Here is a 21,958-nt window from a genome sequence, read left to right as displayed (position 1 = left end):
TCGCTGCCTCAATTACGATGGTAAAAGTTGTTTCAGGGGCAAGTCCATACTTCTTGAGAAAACAGCCCGAAGGGTGTAAAAACCCCCTATGGCACCCCCATGGTCTATGACGGTCCACTCCTTTAACATTTTTGTCGGTTCATACCACCAAAATTTTGAAACCCCCTAAATACATAAGTTTTTTGTGGAAAAAGTGTTTTAATTTGCACAGGTTGAGGGTATATCTCTGTCGGCAAAGCCGATTGATACTTTTTAACTTGTTTACATACAACTTAACCTTTTTGTAGGATATAGGACATAACTGGCTACGCCCATGGGCAGGGTGGTCCCGCTACTGAAGCCGGACAAGGCTACCAGCAAATATGACTTAGTGGTAACAAGAAGAGAAGATCGATATCGGCCATTTTAGAAGTGAGACTATATTTGGACAAAACGTCATCGTGCATACCATTTTAGTGACATTTTTAAATATTGGAGGGAAGTACAGGAAGTTGTTGCCAATCTTGAACTGAAACTAAGTTTGGACACATTTTGGGCTGTTCTCTCAAGAAGTATGGTCTTGCCCCTGAAAAAGCATTTACCGTCGTAATTGAGGCAGTGAATGCAAGTTGCCTCAACAGAAATCAAAGTGATTGAAGAGCAGGTCTTAAAGTGAATTTATCCAAAATTTTGTGTGGAAGATACATGAATGAGTGGACAAATATAGTCCATATTCTAACCTGATATACATACATGTGACAGATGTATTAGGAAGGGTAAAGTATGAACCAAATCGGTCACTCCCTTCAACATTTTTGAACTTTTGTGGGGAAGGTACCTAAAGGTGTAGACCGATATGGCTTATCTTCGAACTTATACTAAGTTCGAACAAAATATTACGAAGGCCAAATTTTGAACCGAGTCTGCAGATCCGCTTAAAAGTTATCTTGCGCTCCAACCACTTAACACGGTGTCATAGGGTTTTTTTGCACTTTTCAGGCTGTTTGCTCAGGAAGTATGCGCTTGGCCCAGATTAAACTTAAACCATCGTATGGGGTGAATACAAGTTGTTACAACAGCAGAGCGAGAGCAGCTCCTAAACTAATTTTTTTCCGAAATTTTGTGTGGGAGGTACCCGAAGCAGTGGACCGATGGAGTCCATATTGGAACCTTATCTAAGTCTGGTAGAAATTTCACAATGAACAAAGTTCATCCGTTCGACAGTTATCGTGCATTGATAAATCGACTCCAAATTGTCTGAAGCGGATTTCGTCCAAACATACTTGGGGTCGAAAACCATTATGTCGATGAGGCACATTTTGCCCGTATGAATGCTGAGGCTGTAAAAATAGTAAAAACTCAAAAGTTTAACTTTAACCATGGATTGCACTGCAACTACTAGACCGAATTTGAAGTTTTTTGTTTTTGTTTCACCGAAAAGCTGATTGCGTTATCTGTCGAAATTATGAAGATATCTCCTTCATCCGTTTAAAAGTTAGAGAATTCTCACCAGGAAAAAAACACCATTCTTTACCACTGTGCTTTCATAACTTATAGTGTGCGCTGAACTTTATTTAATTTTCGCTTCGATTTATAACTGATTTGTCAAATTCGGAAAGCCAAACATGGTTTCAATAACAAATCAATAATTCTAATAGCGTGCTTCTTTCTCTAAGACTACTAGAATTCAATTAGAAATTTCCAAATTGTAATTCAAAATTTGTTATAGTTTCGAAATGTTGCACTTATTTGAAATTTGATTTGAAAACTAGACGAAGAATTGTTCTCAGCATGTTACTTAGTATGCTCTGTAATAGTTAGATGGCGTTAGTGGTAATTTTTTTTAACATTGAGCTACTACACGACATATTTGAGTGAAAAGCACAGCATATCGAGAGCATATTGAGTGGAAGGGCAACATCTATAAAAAATAAACACATTAAAATTCTCTATCTATAGATTATTTTGTCTATTGGGCTACTACACGACATATTTGAGTGACAACTTCAGGATATCGAGAGCATATTGAATGGAAGGGCGCCATCTACAACAAACAAGCACACTACAATTTTCTCTGTCTATACGATTAATTAGTCTATGTTTGAAAATTGATCTAATTCGATTATTCTATTTGTAATTCCAATTGTATTAATTTTAAATTCATGTTTAAATTACACTATGCAACACTGAAAATGCAAACAACTTCTAATATGGATTTTTTGAAAGTACATATTTAGACTCCAAAAACCATTGTAGGGTTTTGTCCTGTCAAATCCAGTTTGGATTTTATGGCCTCATCTAAACCGGGCTAAATCTACACTTTTTTGTATTTATCAGGCCTTTATCTCAGAAACGAATAGGAATTTGACCTTGCTGTCATTAGCACTATTGTAGCCCTAAACTAGTAGAACTTATCTTTTGAACAGACCACATACGAAAAACTGCAACTAGGGCATAAAAATCGATAAAATATAGAACATTTTACATAATTGCTGAAATTCTGTTCAGTATCAGCTAAACTATTGGAAGTTGATCCAAGTAGCCTTTTGCAAAAATCTTCCAAATAAAGTTCTCAACAATTCTTTAGAACATTCTGAAACTCTAAAATGCTTACTTCATGTTGTTTCAGCGGTACTTTGCGTCATATCTTTTACAAGAAGTATTTCAAACACAGTTCACACCAAGAGTTTATTCTCGCATTTCGGATTTCACTACATTATTGACTTTTTTATTAAATCGTCGTTGAAAAATGTACTGAAAACAACGGCATAGAGGCATTTTACAACAATCACATGTTCTGAAGAGTTGTGTATTACATTTCAAGGAATATTTTTCCAAAAGAATATATTCAGAAAAAATTAACGGTTTTGGAGATACGGTGCGAAATGTATAAAAATTGTGGAATTTTTGTATATATTTTGAAATTTGAGGCTATAAATGCAGTGTTTCGAGTTCATTATTTATCCAAATATTTTATTCTTGCCTTATCTATAAATTTGCTTCAGAGGTCAGAAGAAGATTCGCATTGGTTTCAGAGATACTACTTACTTACTTAGCTGGCCTTTTACAGAACATTTGTTCCATAAGCCGAACTAAGAAAAAATCTCCAATCCTCTTTGTTTGCTGCCGTATTTTCCCAATCTGGGATATGTAGCTTTCTGATATCTCGTTCGACTTGTTCGATCCAACGAAGCTTTGGCCTTCCAGATCTGCGAGAACCTCCATGCGGTCCGTATTTATACGCCTTTTTAGCGGGTTCATCTTCACTCATTCTTATAACATGGCCTAGCCATCGCAATCGTTGTATCTCGATTCGTTGAACTACATTGATGTCATTGTATAGTTGATACAGCTCGTTGTTCATACGACGCCGATATTCGCCGTCAACACAGATTGGCCAGTAGATCTTTCGAAGAATTTTCCCTCGAACACACCAAGCACTGCCTTATCTGCTTGAGCAAGTACCCGTGCTTCGGCACCATACATTAGCACGGGTAGTATTGGTGTTTTGTAAAGTGTTACGTTTGTTTGACGAGAGGTGGCTTTATTCCTAAACTGCTTACTCAGCCCAAAGTATCATCTGTTAGCCAACACTATTCTTCTTCGTATTTCACAACTGATGTTATTTGTTGTGTTTATGGCGGTGCCGAGGTAAACGAAGTCCTTTACTACCTCAAAATTGTAGGTACCAACATTCACAGATGGTGCGGGGTTAGTGGACATGTTACGCGTCGATACCATCAACTTGGTTTTTTTCGCCGTTTACTGCAAGACCAACTTTAGCAGATTCTCTTTCGACTTTTGCAAAGGTGTCAGTTACTTCCTTTACCGATCGACACATGATGTCAGTGTCGTCGGCATAAGCCAGTAACATATGGCTGTTCTTTTGACCTTCGCGTCTCGTATGACCTTTTCCAGCAGGATGTTGAATAGAGCACACGACAGGCCGTCTCTTTGTCTGAAACCTCTTTTGGTAATAAACTCTTCGGAGAGGTTCCTTCCTATTTTAACTGAGGATCTCGTCTAAGTTAACGTCATTCTACAAAGCCGAGTGAGCTTTGCAGGAATACCAAAATCAGACATGGCTTGAAACACCTTTGAACGTATAGGGCTGTCGAATGCTGCTTTATAATCGACGAAAAGATGGAAGGCGTCGATCTGCATTTCTTGGGTCTTTTCCAGGATTTGTCTCAAGGTAAATATCTGGTCAATGGTGGATTTGCCAGGTCTAAAGCCGCACTGATAGGGTCCAATAATTTCATTGACCATAGGCTTTAGTCTCTCACACAATATGCCAGATACTATCTTATATGCAATAGGGAGAAGACTTATGCCCCTATAATTGGAGCACACAGTCTTATCACCCTTCTTGTGGACTGGACATAGGATGCTCACGTTCCAATCGTCGGGTACGCGTTCTTCCTGCCAGATGGTGCTAACTAGCTGATGCATACACCTTATCAGCGTGTCGCCTCCGGTTTTGAACAGCTCGGCTGGTGGGCCATCTGCTACTGCCGCCTTATTATTCTTTAGCCGGTTTATTGCTGTCCTTACCTCATCTTGGCTGGGCGGTATACATTCAATACCATCTTCTGGGACTGGAACTGTGGTATCTTGGCCATCTTCACTGCTATCGGATATCAACAGTTTGGAAAAATGTTCTTTCCATATCCTGAGCACACTATCTGTATCAGTTACCAAATTACCTTGTTGGTCTCTACAGGAGGATATGCCTGTAACAAAGCCTTCAGTTTGATGCTTCACTCTTTGGTAGAATTTTCGGACTTCATTCTGTCTCCTGTACATCTCGATTTGTTCACACTCCCGTTTTTTCCATCTCTCTCTTTTTCCTGCGGAAAAGACGTTTCTCCTCTCTCCTTTTCTCCCGATACCTCTCTCGTGCGCTAAGCGTTGCTACTGATTGTAAAGTAGCCCTATATGCCGCATTTTTTTCTTCGGTAGCAGCACAGCACTGCTGGTCATACCATGGATTCTTTGGTGGAGGTCTCTGGTATCCAAGTACTGATTTTGCGGCTGTTTGCATGGAGTGGGCAATATTTTGCCATTGTGCTGATATGTTATCGGGACGAGAAGCGCTTTCATTAAGCAATTGGGTCAGTTGAGTGGAATATGCTGTGGCTATCTGTAGTGTTTGCAGCTTAGCGATTTCCAACATTCGTGTTGTGTCTGTCCGTGCTTTATTTGCAACGTTTAGACGGGTACGTACCTTTGCTGCAACGAGGTAATCTATCTATGTTTGCTCCTCGGAACGATCGTACATCCAACACGCTCGATGAGCGTCTTCCATCTATTACAACGTGATCAATTTGATTTATTGTTCTGTGGTCTGGAGACAGCCAAGTGCCCTTATGAATATCGAGATGCTTAAATCTGGTACTGCTAACTACCATGTTTTTTCCTCTGCGAAGTCTATCAGCCTCATTCCATTGTCTGATGTTTCACTATGTAGACTGAATTTCCCGACTGTTTGTCCAAAGATATTCTCCTTTCCAATTTTGTCATTAAAATCGCCTAGAACAATTTTCATGGGCAGGACAACAGTCATATGTTTCTTCTAAGCGCTCGTAGAATATATCTTTGGTCTGTTCGTCCTTGTCTTCGGTTGGAGCATGAGCGCAGATAAAGCTGATGTTGAAGAATTTTGCTTTTAATCGAATTGTAGCAAGTTTTTCATTCACTGGGGTGAAGCTGGAGACCAGATGTTTTAACCTCTGACCAACTACAAAACCGCAACCAAACTAATGCTTTGTATCATGGCAGCTATAATACACCTGTAGGTGTTGTTGTGACGTCTTTACCAGTCCATCGTATTTCCTGTATGGCAGTAATGTCGGCCTTGTACTTTTCAAGTACATCTGCCAGCGCGTATACTGCACCTTCTCTATAAAGAGTGCGAACATTCCAGGTGCAGATTCGCAGATCATGGTCCTTAAAACGTTTGGGGGGGTCGTCAACTTTAGAGGGATTTGTTTTTATTTTCTTTCGTTTTTTCATAGTTGGCTGCTTTTTTCGAGGGGGGGGGGGGGGGCTTACTAGCCCGACGCCCAAACCCAAGTTTTTAACGTTCTTATGGGTGAACGCACGGCACATGTTAGCTCACTACCTTTAACGGGTGTTAAAGGCAGCTGCCCAGGTGACACCACGGGGAGGTCAGTGTCCATTTGAGATGAGAGAGGGACCAAGATCAATCCTGGACTTTACCATGTTAAAGCCGGTCAGGACCGTCCCTTGGTATCTTTCATCCCCTACGTCACTCAGAGATATAGCCCCGAATTTTTTTAAAAACTCAATATTTAACCATGTTTAGATGGGCCAAACATCCGAGCTGGATCTGACACAACAAAACCCAACTAGGGTTTTTCGTCGTTTGGGTATGTACTTTCAAAAAATCCTCAGTTCGAATTGTTTGCACAATATCACCTTAAAATGTTGCACAGTGTTAATTTCGGATTCATACAATTATTTAATTCGCATGTATGAAAATTGCTTGGAGTAAAAATGCATGGTTGTTCGTTTTTCAAAAAGACGTTATTTTATTTACAATAAAAGCTTTCCTATTTTTTTTACAAAATGCAACATTACAAAAAAATTATTTACAACAAAAGCAAAACATAAATTAATTGACAAATTTATGAAACAAATTATTAAAATTTTATATCATTTCAAATTAAAATTTATTTGTGGTTAGCTGGCAAATAAGTTTGTTGAGTATTGGAGCCGGTGTAGGCAACAACGGGGACATCTCTAAGATCACCATGACCAGCATCACTGCCACCGGAACCTCCCAAGCTACCGATAACCGAAGAAACTGGAATTGTACCTTCATTGTGGGATTCGGAAGTACCACCGAGAGCATCGTATTGGGCTTGGATGGTGTGTTGAGCATGAATGGCCTCTTCGGGAGTCTTGTATTTGATAAAGAAGACTTCAGGTTTGTTATTGACTGGAGCAGGAGTAACAACTTGAGTGTCGATATCCAAAGCATTGTTCTTCTTGGAGAGCACATAAATGGCGGTTTTTTCTTCAGTTGGTGCAACTTTGGCAATAACTTTAGCCTTGTTATTAGTGTTGGATGGTGCATCAATGAAGACAACACGATAGTTCTTCCGGGGACGACCAATGTTGATGTATTTAACAATTTCTTGTCCGTCATTATCTTCGGGAGCGGTGTGGAGGTAGAAATGTTTGGTAATCACTGGAGCTCCAAAGGTTGCTTGTCCACCTACAACATAAGAACTTTGAGAGTAGGATGAGCCACCAGAACTGAATTGTGAACCGCCGCCAACACCAAATGATGAGCCGCCAAATCCTGAACTTCCTCCATAGGAGGACGAAGAGGAAGAGGAGGAATCTGGGACACTCAAAAAGGAAGCACCACCACTGGTTTGGTCTGGGTGGTAGTGATAGCCCAAGCTGACATCAGGGCGGGCATGGGCACAGCTCAAAAGCACTGTGGCACAGGCAATTAACTGAAATGGAAGAGTGAGAGAGAGAGAAATTGAGGCAGTCGATATTATAGAACATTTGGGTGGAATTTGAAAATTAAAAAATAATGTTTGTGTAAATGAAGCTTCCTTTTAATTCGGCAGCTTTTTTAATTCGTTAAATTTGACCGTAGTTCAAGTTTTAAGTTTTTATGTGGCATTTTCTCCATTATGATCTTTTTGAATTTATGTATTATTTTATTATAAAATTTTTAATTTTATGATACAATAATTTTTACGTTGAGAGTTGACTTGAAGCACATCTCAAGTCTAAAGTTTTTTGAATTACATTGTTGTTTTTATAAACCATATTTTAAGTTAGAAAATAAGCTGTTAATTGATTATTTTGCAATTAAGCCTGAAACCTAAAATTTTCAGTGTTTTTACTGTAAAACCGTTCAGTCCAAAGCTTTTGATTTCCGGTATTGTTGAACACAAGTTTCTGTTATAACTTTATAAAATATAAATGAATTATAAACTTTATGTAGAAGCTCTGTTTTCAATGATCTTAAGTTCAGTAAAAAGCTTTTGATTTCCGGTAATGTTGAACACAAGTTTCTGTTATAACTTTATAAAATATGAATGAATTATTAAATTTATATAAAAGTTCTGTTGTCACAGATCTTAAATTCTTTGAAAAGCTTAATGCTATGTGTGTTTTTACTTTTTCTAAGATAAAACAAAACTTTCTTAAAAGCTTCAGTTAAGTTGATGAGACGACTCCTAGTCTCATCACAAATGCACCCAAGAAACTAAAGGAAAAATAACCTAAGAGAATGAAAACACCCGCGTTAGCGATGTTGTTCGTTTCGTTGCTTTAGAGAGACTTTTTTAGATGCCACCGCCGCTGTCGCCTTTGTAGCAAAAGTTCGACTCCTCAACCTCATCATAAGTTGTATCGGCACACTTTTATATAATCCAAGTTTTATCGTTGAACAAAGTTCGTTATGAAATTGAAGTGATTTGATTCCGAGAGTTTTCTTGGGGTTTAAGAGCTTTCCAAGCTCTATTGGTGAGCTTTTTGTTTACAATTCATTATTCAGAGTTTTTTAAAAACGTATCCCGTTGTTTAATTTTTAAAATGTTGAAAATAATACTTTTTTCACAATACTTCATTGTTTGCATTTTTAACATATTTTTTTAAGCCTTTACTGTTCCTTTTTATTCCACAACCACTTATTTTCCACACATTTATCTGCAAGGTCCTTTCAACTAACTGGTAATCCACATTTCCAATTTTTGTTTACTTTATTCGCCTTCAAAACTCACCACAAATGAATTCATGTTCAAGCTTAGAACTTTTTGTTTGTTTGATTGATCTCTCCCGAAGAGTTGTTGAGGAACTACTGATACCAAATAGCCTGCAGGCAAACAGTTATATACCAAATTCTCTTCATGGCAATGAAATCGAAACGAGATTGGTTGTACTAGAAAAACTTGCCTCAGAGACTCATCACCCGAAACCCATGATGCAATGAAAGAAGTATCTATAAAAAAATATTATTTTTTAATTAAATCTAATTAAAAAAATTTTATAAAATAAATCTCCAAGAAATATAATCAATGTGTCATAAATCGATGACTCCGAATGCTTATTTCCGGTATTTCCATCGGTACTATTCAATGTGTATAGTTTCTCACACCAGTGGCTCGAAAAAGGTGCTAAATAAACCATAAATAACACTAGACAACAGAAAATTGTTAAACAACTTCGTGAATCATAAGAATATTATGGTCGCAGCTGTGCAGGAAATCAAGCTCAATAACAACTGCAGCTTACAGTGTTGTGATGGTTACAACGCACAATGGTGCCTCAGTGGACAAAAACGAAAAATGTGTTGTTGATTTTTTATGATTTTATGGTTTTATTTTATAGAGAACACTTCAAATAGAACAATCGTGAAAGAATGTTGCCGATATATGATGTTACTGTAAAGTTATAGCTCCTCAAACATAGAACATTTTTCGTAGTTAGTTTATATTGAAATTTATACAAACAAGTAAAAAAGTATCAGTCGGCTTTGCCGACAGAGATACCCCCTCAGCCTATGTCTAAGGTCTTTTCTGAACTTGCCGACAAAAAATGTGGATTAGGATTAAAGTTAAAAAGTGTTGCGGAGGAGGTATTTAAAGGAATGGACCGACATATTCCATTATGGAAGTGGATCTTATTAAGGGAGTCATATCTTTTCGATAGATATCGCGTTCACTAGTCATTTCAGTGGGTTATCCTATACATTTAAGACCAGTACGCCAGGAAGCATGGACTTGTCCACGGAAAACATAAACATCGGTATACGTTTCTAAACGATTTTTGAACAGAGCCTAAACTGCACTTAGACACAAGTGCTGAACTTTTGTGGGGGAGGTAGCCTAAGATGAGAACCGATATGGACCATTTTAGAAGTCAAAAGTTTTGACCAAACTGGTTACCCCGTTCAAGGGATATCGTGCATACCATTTTAGTGTCATTTTTTAAATATTGGGGGGAAAGTATCGGAAGTTGTGGACCAGTATTGCCCATCTTTGAACTAAAACTAAGTTTGGACAAAAAATGACGAATGCAAAATTTTAGACCAAATCGATTGATCAGTTCGAAAGTTATCGTGTTCGCCAGCCACAATATATGTTGCCATAAGGGGGTTTCAAACCTTTCGGGCTGTTTTCTCAAGAAGTACGGACTTGCCCCTGAAAAAACTTTTACTGTCATAACTGAGGCAGCAAATTCAAGTTGCTTCAACAAAAATCAAAGTGATTCGAGAGCAAGTCTTAATGTGAACTTTTCCGAACTTTTGAGTGGGAGATACCCGAAGGAGTGGACAAATATAATCCATATTAGAAGCTCATCTATATCTGGTAGATATATTAGAATGTGTAAAGTATGGACCATGCGCACAATTTTACCGAACATTTTTACCTGAATGAGTGGACCAATATAACATGGTTTATCTTCCAACTTAAATTAAGTTTGAACAAAAAATTACGAACGCTAAATTTTGAACCGAATTGGCAGATCCGTTCGAGATTTGTGTTGCGCTCCAACCTCTACACGCGGTGTCATAGAGGTTTTTTTTGCAACTTTCATGCTATTTTGGCAGGAAGTATGGACTTGCCCCTGATGAAACTTGCAACGTCGTATGAGGGCAGTGAATACAAGTTGTTACACCAAATATCAAAGCGATTCGAGAGCAGATCCTAAACCGAACTTATCCGAAAATTTAAGTGGGAGGTACCCGAAATAGTGGACCGATTGAGCCCATATTGGAACCTCATCTAAGTCTAGTAGAAATTTCACAATGTGCAGAGTATGGACCAAATCGGTTACTCCCTTCAAGAGGTTTCGTGCTCACACATTTTCCGAAGATTTCTGAAGTTTTGTGGGGGAGGTACCGGAAGGAGTGGACCGATATGGCTTATCTTCGAACTAAGTTTGGGCAAAATATTAGCCAAAATTTAAATCAAATCGGTTCACCCGTCCAAGAGTTATCGCGCGCACCAGCCAGGCAAACAGGCAGACGGACGGACATTGCTAAAACGACTCCAAATTGTCTGAAACGGATTTCGTCCAAACATACTTGGGGTCTAAAACCATTATTTCGATGAGGCACATTTTGCCCGTATAAAAGTGTATATACCCTCGTTAGCACAAATGCTGAGGGTATAAAAACGATGCGAGAGGAGATCTTAAACTTCTGTTTTTCCTAGGGAGGTACCTGAAGGAGTGGACCTATATGGCCCTTCTTCGTACTTAAATCAAATCTGGACAAAATATGTCGATAAATCAAATCTGGACAAAATATGTCGATACCCAAAATTTTAACCGAATCGATTGATCCGTTCGAGAGTTATCGTGCGCACAAGCCAGCAGACAGACCGTTATTTCGATGATGCACATTTTTGGTCGTACATAGCCTAAATACTGAGGGTATAAAAATAGGAACGAAAAAAGTACATACATTTTGTATACCCTCAGCCTTTAGGCTGGTGTGCACGATAACTCTCGAACGGATCAATCGATTCGGTTAAAATTTTGGGTATCGACATATTTTGTCCAGATTTGATTTAAGTACGAAGATGGGCCATATAGGTCCACTCCTTCAGGTACCTCCCCCAGAAATGTTCAAAAATTGTCCCAAAACTTGTGCGCACGATAACTCTCGAAGGGAGTAACCGAGTTGCAAACTTTGGATATGGTAATACTACACCTTTTTATACCCTCAGCCTTTAGGCTAAGGAGGGTATATACACTTTGATACGATGAAAATGTGTCTCATTGAAATAATGGTTTTAGACCCCAAGTATGTTTGGACGAAATGTCTTTCAGACAAATTGGAGTCGATCTAGCCATGTCCGTCCGTCTGTCTGTCCGTCTGTCTGTCTGTCCTGCTGGCTGGAGCGCACGATAACTCTGGAACGGATGAACCGATTCGGTTCAAATTTTGGCTTTCGTAATATTTTGTCCAAACTTAGTTTAAGTTCGAAGATGGGTTATATCGGTCCACTCCTTCCGGTACCTCCCCCACATAAGTTCGAAAATGTTCGGAAAAATTGTGCTAACGATAACTCTTAAAGTAAGTAACCGATCTGCTCCATACTTTACACATCGTGAACTTTCTACCAGACATAGATGAGGTTCCAATATGATCTCAATAGGTCCACTCCTTCAGGTACCTCCCACACAAAATTTCGGAAAAGTTCAGTTTAGGGCCATCTCTCGAATCGCTTTGATTTTTGTTTCAGCAACTTGTATTCACTGCCCTCCATACGACGGTACTAGTTTCATCAGGGGTAAGTCCATACTTCCTGAGAAAATAGCATGAAAGTTGCAAAAAACCCCTATGAAACCCTGTGAGGTGGTTGGAGCGCAAGATAACTCTCGAACGGATCTGTCGATTCGGTCCAAAATTTGACCTTCGTAATATTTTATCAAAACATAGTTTAAATTAGAAGATGGGCTATATCGGTCCACTCCTTCAGGTACCTCCCCAACAAAACTTCAAAAATGTTCGAAATTTTGCGCACGATAACTTTTGATGGAAGTGACCGATGTAATTCACACTTTGCACATCCTAATATATCTACCAGATATAGATCAGGTTTGAATATGGACTATATTTGTCTACTCCTTCTGGTACCTCTTGCACAAAATTTCGGATAAGCTCACTTTAAGACCTGCTCTCGAATCACTTTGTTTTTTGATGAAGCGATTTGCATTCGCTACCTCCATTACCACGGCAATTTTTTTTCAGGGGCAAGGCCATATTTCTTTGGAAGATAGCCCGAAAAGTGTAAAAAACCGATAACTCTCGAACTGTTCAACTGCTTTCGTCCAACATTTGGTCTTCGTCATATATCCAAACTTAGTTTCATGGGGCAATACCGGTCACTACTACCGTTAGTTCTCCCCAATATTTAAAAAATGTCACTATAATACTAGGACGATATCACTTGAATGGAGCAACCAATTTGGTCCAAACTTTGGATCTCCAAATATTTTGTGAAAATTTAGTTTAACTTCTAAAATGACCCATATCGGTCCTCCTTAAGGGTACCTCCCCCACAAAGGTTCAATATTTGTGTCTTAGTGCAGTTAATTCCTAATCCACATTTTTGTCGGCAAGTTCAAATATCCAAAAAGTGCCACAAAATTCTGAAGAGACCGTAAATACATTCGATCTGTCCGTAGGTGAAAGTTTCACTTCACATTGGCTGAGGGTATATATCTGTAGGCAAAGCCGACTGACACTTTTTTACTTGTTCAGATGTAATTCGAAACATTTTAGTTGGAATTCGTAACATTTCATTTGTAATTCGAGAATTCTATTTGTACTTCGTAACATTCCATTTGTAATTCGAATTATTCCATTTGTAATTCGAATTATTGTATTTGTAATTCGAATTATTCTATTTGTAATTCGAATTATTCTATTTGAAATTCGAATGATTCCATTTGTAATTCGAATTATTATTTTATTTGAAATTCGATTTATTCCATTTGTAATTCGAATCATTCCATTTGTAATTCGAATTATTTCATTTGTAATTCGAATTATTCCATTTGTAATTCGAATTATTTCATTTGAAATTACAAAGGGAATCATTCGAATTACAAATGGAATAATTCGAATTTCAAATGGAATGATTCGAATTACAATAGGAATAATTCGAATTACAAATGGAATAATTCCAATTACATATGAAATAATTCAAATTTCAAATGGAATAATTCGAATTACAAAAGGAATATTTCGAATTACAAATGGAATAATTCGAATTACAAATGGAATTCACGAATTACAAATGAAATGTTACGAATTACAAATAGAATTCTCGAATTACAATTAAAATAATTCGAATTACATCTGAAAAAGGTGTACCTCTAGGCATACATCAGGTTCGAATATGGATATTATCGGTCCACTCCTTCAGGTACCTCCCACACAAAATTTGAAATGAGTGCAGTTTAGTGACACCTCACGAATCGTTATGAAATTTTTTGTAGCAGGGGGCCGCACCCCGTTACGTCTATGGCAAGTCCATAGTTTTCCCGAGATAATGGCGCATAACCTCAAAAAACCCTTCACTATGTCGCGAGTTCAAATAAACGGTGGTCAAATATAAAAGGAGTTGGCGTTGGCAGATGAATTTTGGTATAAATACTTATAGTTCACTGACAATGTCGAGAGGAAAAAATTTGGAAGGTCGGTCCACCTTTTGGGGTAGTCCCCATGCAACGGTACTTCTTAATGTTTCGGTATTTTGAATATTTTAGCTAAACTTATCAACCAAAACTTACCAACCAAATTTTGAGATGCAGGGCTTTCACTTTACAAAAAACTTTTCCGATAAAAATTATGGACATAGGTCCACGTTTTGATATAGACCCCAAATAACGGTACCTCCCGATTTTCGGAATTTTGAAGATTTTACATATGTTTCACGCCCAATTACGCCGAAATTTTACATTGAGGGTCCCCAATGGACCAAACAACTTTTCCGATAAAAATTATGTACATGGGTCCACGTTTTGATATGGCTCCAATAGAACGGTATCGCCCGATTTTCGGTATTTTCAAGGTCTTAGCCACATTAAACAACCAATGTAGCTGATGTTTGGTATTTAGTCTTCGTCAGGTCTTGCGAAATATTTTTACAGAGAATTTTTGGTATTCGTTCACGTTTTGATATAACCCCCGAGGAACGGTACCGCCCAATTTTCGGGTTTTTAAGGTCTTAGCCACATTATCCACCGAAAATTACAGAAATTTGGTGTTCAGTCTTCATATATTTTTGTGCGTTTATTGAATACATCAAAATTTTGTCTTCAAATAAGAGAATTTTCCTTAATTTTTTTTTTGACCGATAAATGGTGAATAAACGGCACATTTTTTTTTGTTAAAAATCGAAATTTTGACTTTGTATTCTTTTCCTTGACGGTGTATTCTTTTTCGGGGACAAGTCCATATTTTTTGAGATAATGGCCCTAGACCTCCAAAAAATCTGCCGGCAGTAACTAAACTTGGTTGTGCCTAACATAACACTCGCGTACATCCAAATATGGAACGTACATCGTACCACTCCGTAGGGTATCTCCCACACAAAATTTCGAACATGTAAAATTTAAGGTTTTTTTATACCCTAAGCATTTATGCTAACGAGGGTATATACCGGCAAAATGTGCCTCATCGAAATAATGGTTTTATACCCCAAGTATGTTTGGACAAAATGTGTTTCAGACAATTTGGAATTGATTTAGCATTGTCTGACCGTCTCTCTGTCAGTCTGGCTGGCTGTAGCGCACGATAAGTCTCGAACGGATCAACCGATTTGGTCCAAAAGTTGGTTATTGCAATATTTTGTCTAAACTTAGTTTAAATTCGAAGATGGGCTATATTGGTCCACTCCTTCCGGTACCTCCCCCACAAAAGTTCGAAAATGTTCGGAAAATTTGTGCGCACGATAACTCTTGAAGGGAGTAACCGACTTGGTCCATACTTTGCAAATAGTGAAATTTCTACCAAACTTAGATGAGGTTCCAATATGGACTTCATCGGTCCACGCCTTCAGGTTCACAAAATTTTGGAAAAGTTCAGTTTAGGACCTGCTTTCGAATCGTTTTGATTTTTGATGTAGCCACTTGTATTCACGGCCCTCCATACGACGGTACAAGCTTCATCAGGGGCAAGCCCATACTTCTTGACAAAATAGCCTGAAAGGTGCAAAAAAACCCATATGAAACCGTGTGTTGTTGTTGGAGCGCATCATAACTCTCCGAAGGATCTCCCGCTTCGGTCCAACATTTGGCCTTTGTAATATTAGCGAAGATAAGCCATATCGGTTCACTCCTTCAGGTACCTCCTCCACAAAAGTTCAAATATGTTCGGACAAATTGTGCGTACGACAATTCTTGAAGGGAGTGACCGATTTAGTCCATACTTTACACAACGTAATATATCTGCCAGGTATAGATCAGGTTCGAATATGGACTATATTTGTCCACTCCTTGGGTTACTTACCACACAAAATTTCGGATAAGTTCACTTTAAGACCTGCTCTCGAATTACTTTGAGTTTTGTTGAAGCAACTTCCATTCACTGACCCACTTACGATGGTACAATTTTTTCAGGGAAAATAGCCCGAAAGTTGTAAATGACACCATGTGTAGTGGCTGGAGGGCACTATAGCACTCGAAGTGGTCAACGGATTTGGTCCAAAATTTGGCTCACAGCCACGGCAAAGCCGACTGATACTTTTTTACTTGTTTTCTCTATGTTTTAGTTTGGGCTAAGCTAAAATTTCAATATTGTTTTTTTTTTTTTTAACAGTCGTTATTTTATTATCAATAAAAACTTTTGTATTTTGGTTTTTTACAAAATTCTTCATTACAAAATATTTTTAACAACAGACAAAATATAACAAACATATCTCAAATATTTTAAAACAAATATAACCTCAAATTAAAATTTATTTGTGGTTGGCTGGCAAATAAGTTGTTTGAGTATTGGTGCCGGTATGGGTAACTTCAACAGGTGCAACATATTCACCACCATTGTCAGCATGGCCAGCGTCATCACCGCCGGAACCTCCCAAGCTACCAATTACCGAAGAAACTGGAATAGGACCTTCATTGTGGGACTCAGAAGTACCACCGAGAGCATCATATTGGGCTTGGATGGTGTGTTGAGCATGGATGGCCTCTTCGGGTGTCTTGTATTTGATGAAGAACACTTCCGGTTTGTTATTGACTGGAGCAGCGGTAACAACTTCAGTTTGAACATCCAAGCCATGGTTGTCCTTGGAGAGGACATAAACAGCCGTCTTTTCTTCAGTTGGAGCAACTTTGGCAACAATTTTAGCCTTGCTACTAGTGATCGAGCCTGAATCAATGAAAACAACACGATAGTTGTTTTGGGGACGACCAATAGTGACGTAACGTACAGCGTCTTGTTCATCATGTTCCTCGGGAACGGTGTGAAGATAGAAATTCTTGGTAACCACGGGAGCTTCATTAACAACAGAGGTAGTTTGAGAGAAGGATGAACCACCAGAATTGGATTGTACACCATAGCGAACAGCACCAAATGAGGGGTTAAATCCAGAACTTTCGAATTGTCCTGCCGAGGGTTGGGAGGTATAATAGGACCCACCAGAGGCAGGAGCGTTATAGGAGGAGAAATCTGGGGCACTCAAATCGGAAGCACCACCACTGGTGTGGTCTGGGTGGTAGTGATAGCCCAAACTGACATCGGGGCGGGCATGGGCACAGCTTAAAAGCACTGCGGCACAGGCAATTAACTGGAATGGAAGGGAGGGAAAGAGAAATTGAGACAATTAAAATTATGTAACATTAGGGTGGAATTTGAAAATGCAAAAATAAGATTTATCTTTTGGGAAATTTTTTATTTTTTATTTAGGAAATTTTAGAATTTAATGTGTTGGGGACCGTTAAGCCTTGAAGCTATTTTTTTTTTCTTTATAAACTTGAAAATAACCTCACTATTTTTTTGCTTTACAGCTTTTTAAATTACAATGTCTGACAATGTGAAATTTTTGAATTTCGGAAAGTTTTTACAACTTTTTTGTAACTTCTTTAAAAGCTGTTTAAAAGCCTTTTGTGTTGTTGTAGCACTTTAGGTTGGTTTAATTAATTGTATAAAAATTTTTCTAAGATAAAAAACTTTGTGGAGGCTTCACTGAAGTTTTATCTGCGCTCATTTTTATAAACCAATCTTTTTCGTTTAAAAGTTCGATATGAACATTTTGAAGCTATATTGGTGACCTTTTTGTTTACAATCCATTATCCAGAGATTATTAAACATGCGTACGATTTCCTTTAAAAAATTTAAATAATGAGTTTTTAGAAATCTTGAAAATATTTTTTTAAGCTGAAATGTTTTAATCTTTTGTTAAAACAGTTTCTACTCTTTTTGTTATTTCACAAACACTTATTTTCCGCACACTGACCGACAAGGTCCTTTCGACTGAATAGTAATCCACATTTCAAACATTTAGTATTTTGATTCGCCTTTAAAACTTACCACAAATGAATTCATGCTCAAGCTTGGTTAGGAACTTTCCTTCTTTTAGGATTTAGGTAAAAAGAAAAACTCTGTTGTTTATTCTAAGAGTTGTTGAGAAACTACTGATGCCAAATAGCCTGCAGACAAACAGTTATATACTAAATTCTAGTCATGGCAATGATATTGGTTATACTAGAAAAAACTCACATCACAGAAACTCATCGGCTACGTGTAATCCATGATGCTGTGAAAGAATAAAACTTATTTCTTAATTAAAACTAATTAATGAAGTATTATAAAAAAGTCTCCAAATGACCATGATCAATGTGTTATAAATCTATAACACCCAATGGTAACTTCCGGTATTTTCAAAAAAAAAAAAATTTTTTTGAATTAGTCTAAACAACTCCCTAAGTACAATTCAATGCCTATAGCTGCCCAAACGAGTGACAATAAAAGGTGCTAAATAACACAGTGTAACACAAAAAATATAGCAGACATAGATTGGCACACAAAAAAAAAAACATGATAACACTGTGCTACATGAAAAATATTCAAGGGTTCTGATGCAAAAATTCTATAGTGTTGGGGGTCCAGGGGTAATGCAAATACCGTTGGTTCCTTTGGGTCACTTCGTTTTTATACCCTCAGAATTTATGCTAACGAGGGTATATACACTTTCATACGGGCAAAATGTGCCTCATCGAAATAATGGTTTTAGACCCCAAGTATGTTTGGACGAAATCCGTTTCAGACAATTTGGAGTCGATTCAGCAATGTCCGTTCGTCTGGCTGTCTGGTGCGCACGATAACTCTCCAACGGATCAACTGATTAGAACCAAATTTTGTGTATCGTAATATTTTGTCCAAACTTAGTTTAAGTTCGAAGATGGGTCATATCGGTTCACTCCTTCCGGTACCTCCCCCACAAAAGTTCGAAAATGTTTGGAAAATTTGTGCGCACGATTTGGTCCATACTTTGCACATCGTGAAATTTCTTACAGACTTAGTTGAAGTTCCAATATGGACTCAATCGGTCCACAACTTCGGGTACCTCCCACACAAAATTTCGATATGCTCAGTTTAGGACCTGCTCTCGAATCGCTTTGATTGTTGTTGTTACAACTTATATTCACTGTCCTCTATACGACGGTACAAAGTCCATACTTTCTGAGAAAATACCCCGAAAGGTAAAAAATTCCCTATGCACTGTGGTTCCGCCCCTGGAAAAAACCGAAAAATTTATGTCGACAAATTTAATTGCGATTGAAATAAGCATTCTCTAAACACATTACATTTTTATTATCCAGTATTATTTATTATTTTTGTCAATTTACAGCGGTAATATGCCAAGTTAAGTCGAAGAAGTAGAGATTTGTATGCGGTACCTTAAAAACGAAAAAAAAAGATCCGCAAAGCATTTGTAGATTATGAGTGAAATTATAAAAAAAACAAGTAAAAAAGTATCAGTCGGCTTTGCCGACAGAAATATACCCTCAGCATGGGCAAATTGAAACACTTTTTTCACAAAAAATTTATGTAGTTAGGGGGTTTCAAAATTTTGGTCGTAAGAACCGACAAAAATGTTGATTAGGATTAAAGTTCAAAATTTTTGCGGAAAAGGTACTTAAAGGAATGGACCGACATAGACATGGGGGTGCCATAGGGGGTTTTTTACAACCTTCGGGCTGTTATCTCAAGAAGTATGGATATGCCCCTGAAACAACTTTTACCATCGTAATTGAGGCAGCGAATGTAAGTTGGTTTAACAAAAATCAAAGTGATTCAATACCAGGTCTTAAAGTGAACTTATCCAAAATTTTGTGTGGGTGGTACGGGATGGAGTGGACAAATATAGTCCATATTCGAACCTGATCTATATTTGGTATATATTATGAGAATGTGTAAAGTATGAACCAAATCGGTCACTACCATCAAGAGTTATCGTGCGCACAAATTTTCCGAATATTTTTGAACTTTTGTGGGGTAGGTACCTGAAGGAGTGGACCGATATGGCTTATCTTCGAACTTAAACTAAGTTTGGAAACAATATTACGAAGACCAAATTTTGGCCGGAATCGGCATATCCGGTCCAGAATTAACTTGCGCTTCCACCCATAAACATGGTGTCATAGGGTTTGTTTTTCAACTGAGGAAACTTGTACCTTCGTATAGGGGACAGTGAATACAAGATGTTACAACAAAAACCATGGCGATTCGAGGACAGGTCCTAAACTGAACTTTTCCGAAATTTCGTGTGGGAGATACTCGAAGGAGTTTACCGATTGAGTCCATATTGGAACCTCATCTAAGTCTGGTAGAAATTTAATAATGTGCTAAGTATGGACGAAATCGGTTACTCCCTTCAAGAGTTATCGTACGCACAAATTTTCAGAACATTTTCGAACTTTTGAGGGAGAGGAACCGGAAGGAGTGGACCGATATAATCCATCTTTGAACTTGAACTAAGTTTGGACAAAATATTACGAAAGTCAAATTTTGGACCGAATCGGCAGATCCGTTCGAGAGTTATCTTGCGCTCCAACCACTACACACGGTGTCATAGGGTTTTTTGTAACTTTCAGGCTATGTTCTCAGGAAGTATGAACTTGCCCCTAATAAAACTTACAGCGTCGTATAGAGGACAGCGAATACAACTTGCGTAAGCAAAAATCAAAGCGATTCGAGACCAGGTCCTAAACTGAACTTTTCCGAAATTTTGTGTGGGAGGTACCCGAAGGAGTGGACCGATTGAGTCCATATTGGAACCTCATCTTAGCCTGGTTGAAATTTCACGACGTGCAACGTATGGATCAAATCGGTTCTCCTTTCGAGAGTTATCGTGCGCACAAGTTTCGCGACCAGTTTTGAACATTTGTGGGGGAGGTACCTGAAGGAGTGGACCTATATGGCCCATCTTCGAACTTAAATCGAATCTGGACAAAATATTTCGATACCCAAAATTTGAACCGAATCGATTGATCCGTTCGAGTGTTATCGTGCGCACCAGCCAGACAGACAGACAGACGGACGGACATTGCTAGATCTACTCAAAATTGTCTGAAACGGATATCGTACAAACATACTTGGGGTCTAAAACCATTATTTCGATGAGGCAAATTTTTGGTCGTATCAAAGTGTAAATACCCTCTTTAGCCTAAAGGCTGAGGGTATAATTAAGAGGTAAATGTGCAATTTCCAAAATGAAACTTATAGCTGATAGTATTGACAATATTCTTACGAAAAAACAAATTCAAAATTCGTTTTCTAAGGTCCTTAAAAATAAATTCTTTCTAAATGACTTTTTGTGCTATTTTTAATATCATTGCTATAAATTTATGTTGAGTTTTACTAATGTTGGCCCCGTAAGGGCAAGTCCATATTTTTTTTTTAATATAGGGGAAAGTCTCTAGTTTACGATAAAAAGAAATCCAGCTGCCACCATCTGCCACCCTGTAAGTTATTCCCCTTATACCACGACTCTAAAATCGCCAAAATTCCGAAAATCAGGAGTACGTGTATATGGGAGCTATACCTAAACGTGGACCTATATTGAACATTTCTTACAAGGTGGTATGTTGTTCCCTCAGAACACAAAATGCAAAATTACAGCCAAAGCGACTGGGAAATTTGGCTAAAATTGTCAAAATATAAAAAATCGGGGTGTACCTTTATATGGGGGCTACACCCAAATGTGGACCTTCATCCATTGAATTTGTTTTTCTCCCTTTTGGGCTTGTTATAAAACTATGTTTCGAGGCGTTAACTCGATTAGAACTATTTTTGGCACTCCTTTCCATACAAGTGGGACCACTGTGCTATGGTACCATGTGTAGTCGTTGGAGCGCACGATAACTCTCGAACGGATTAACCGATTAGGTCCAAAATTTGGCCTTCATTATATTTTGACCAAACTTAGATAAAGTTAGAAGATGGGTCATATCGACCCACTCC

The 21,958-nt window shown here is 38.0% G+C and overlaps 3 protein-coding genes across 6 annotated transcripts in view; 1 reads left to right on the top strand and 2 right to left on the bottom strand.

Moving 5' to 3' along the window:
- Window positions 1-21,958, top strand: part of goe (endothelin converting enzyme 1) — a 309,104-nt gene that overhangs the window by 244,125 nt on the left and 43,021 nt on the right. The window lies entirely within an intron of this gene.
- LOC141396766 (uncharacterized) lies at window positions 6,675-8,768 on the bottom strand. Its single transcript, XM_073972405.1, has 2 exons — window positions 8,754-8,768; window positions 6,675-7,469 (listed from the first exon to the last, which is right to left on the bottom strand). Exons 1-2 carry the CDS (start codon window positions 8,766-8,768, stop codon window positions 6,675-6,677), a joined length of 810 nt encoding a protein of 269 aa, XP_073828506.1.
- Window positions 16,449-18,037, bottom strand: LOC141396765 (uncharacterized). Its single transcript, XM_073972404.1, has 2 exons — window positions 18,023-18,037; window positions 16,449-17,279 (listed from the first exon to the last, which is right to left on the bottom strand). The coding sequence occupies exons 1-2, from the start codon at window positions 18,035-18,037 to the stop codon at window positions 16,449-16,451; spliced, it is 846 nt and encodes a 281-aa protein (XP_073828505.1).

Source organism: Musca autumnalis, unplaced genomic scaffold, assembly GCF_047663935.1.
Source record: "Musca autumnalis isolate F117 unplaced genomic scaffold, ASM4766393v1 scaffold_3, whole genome shotgun sequence".
NCBI lineage: Eukaryota > Metazoa > Arthropoda > Insecta > Diptera > Muscidae > Musca > Musca autumnalis.
This window is presented reverse-complemented; position numbering and strand designations above follow the sequence as displayed.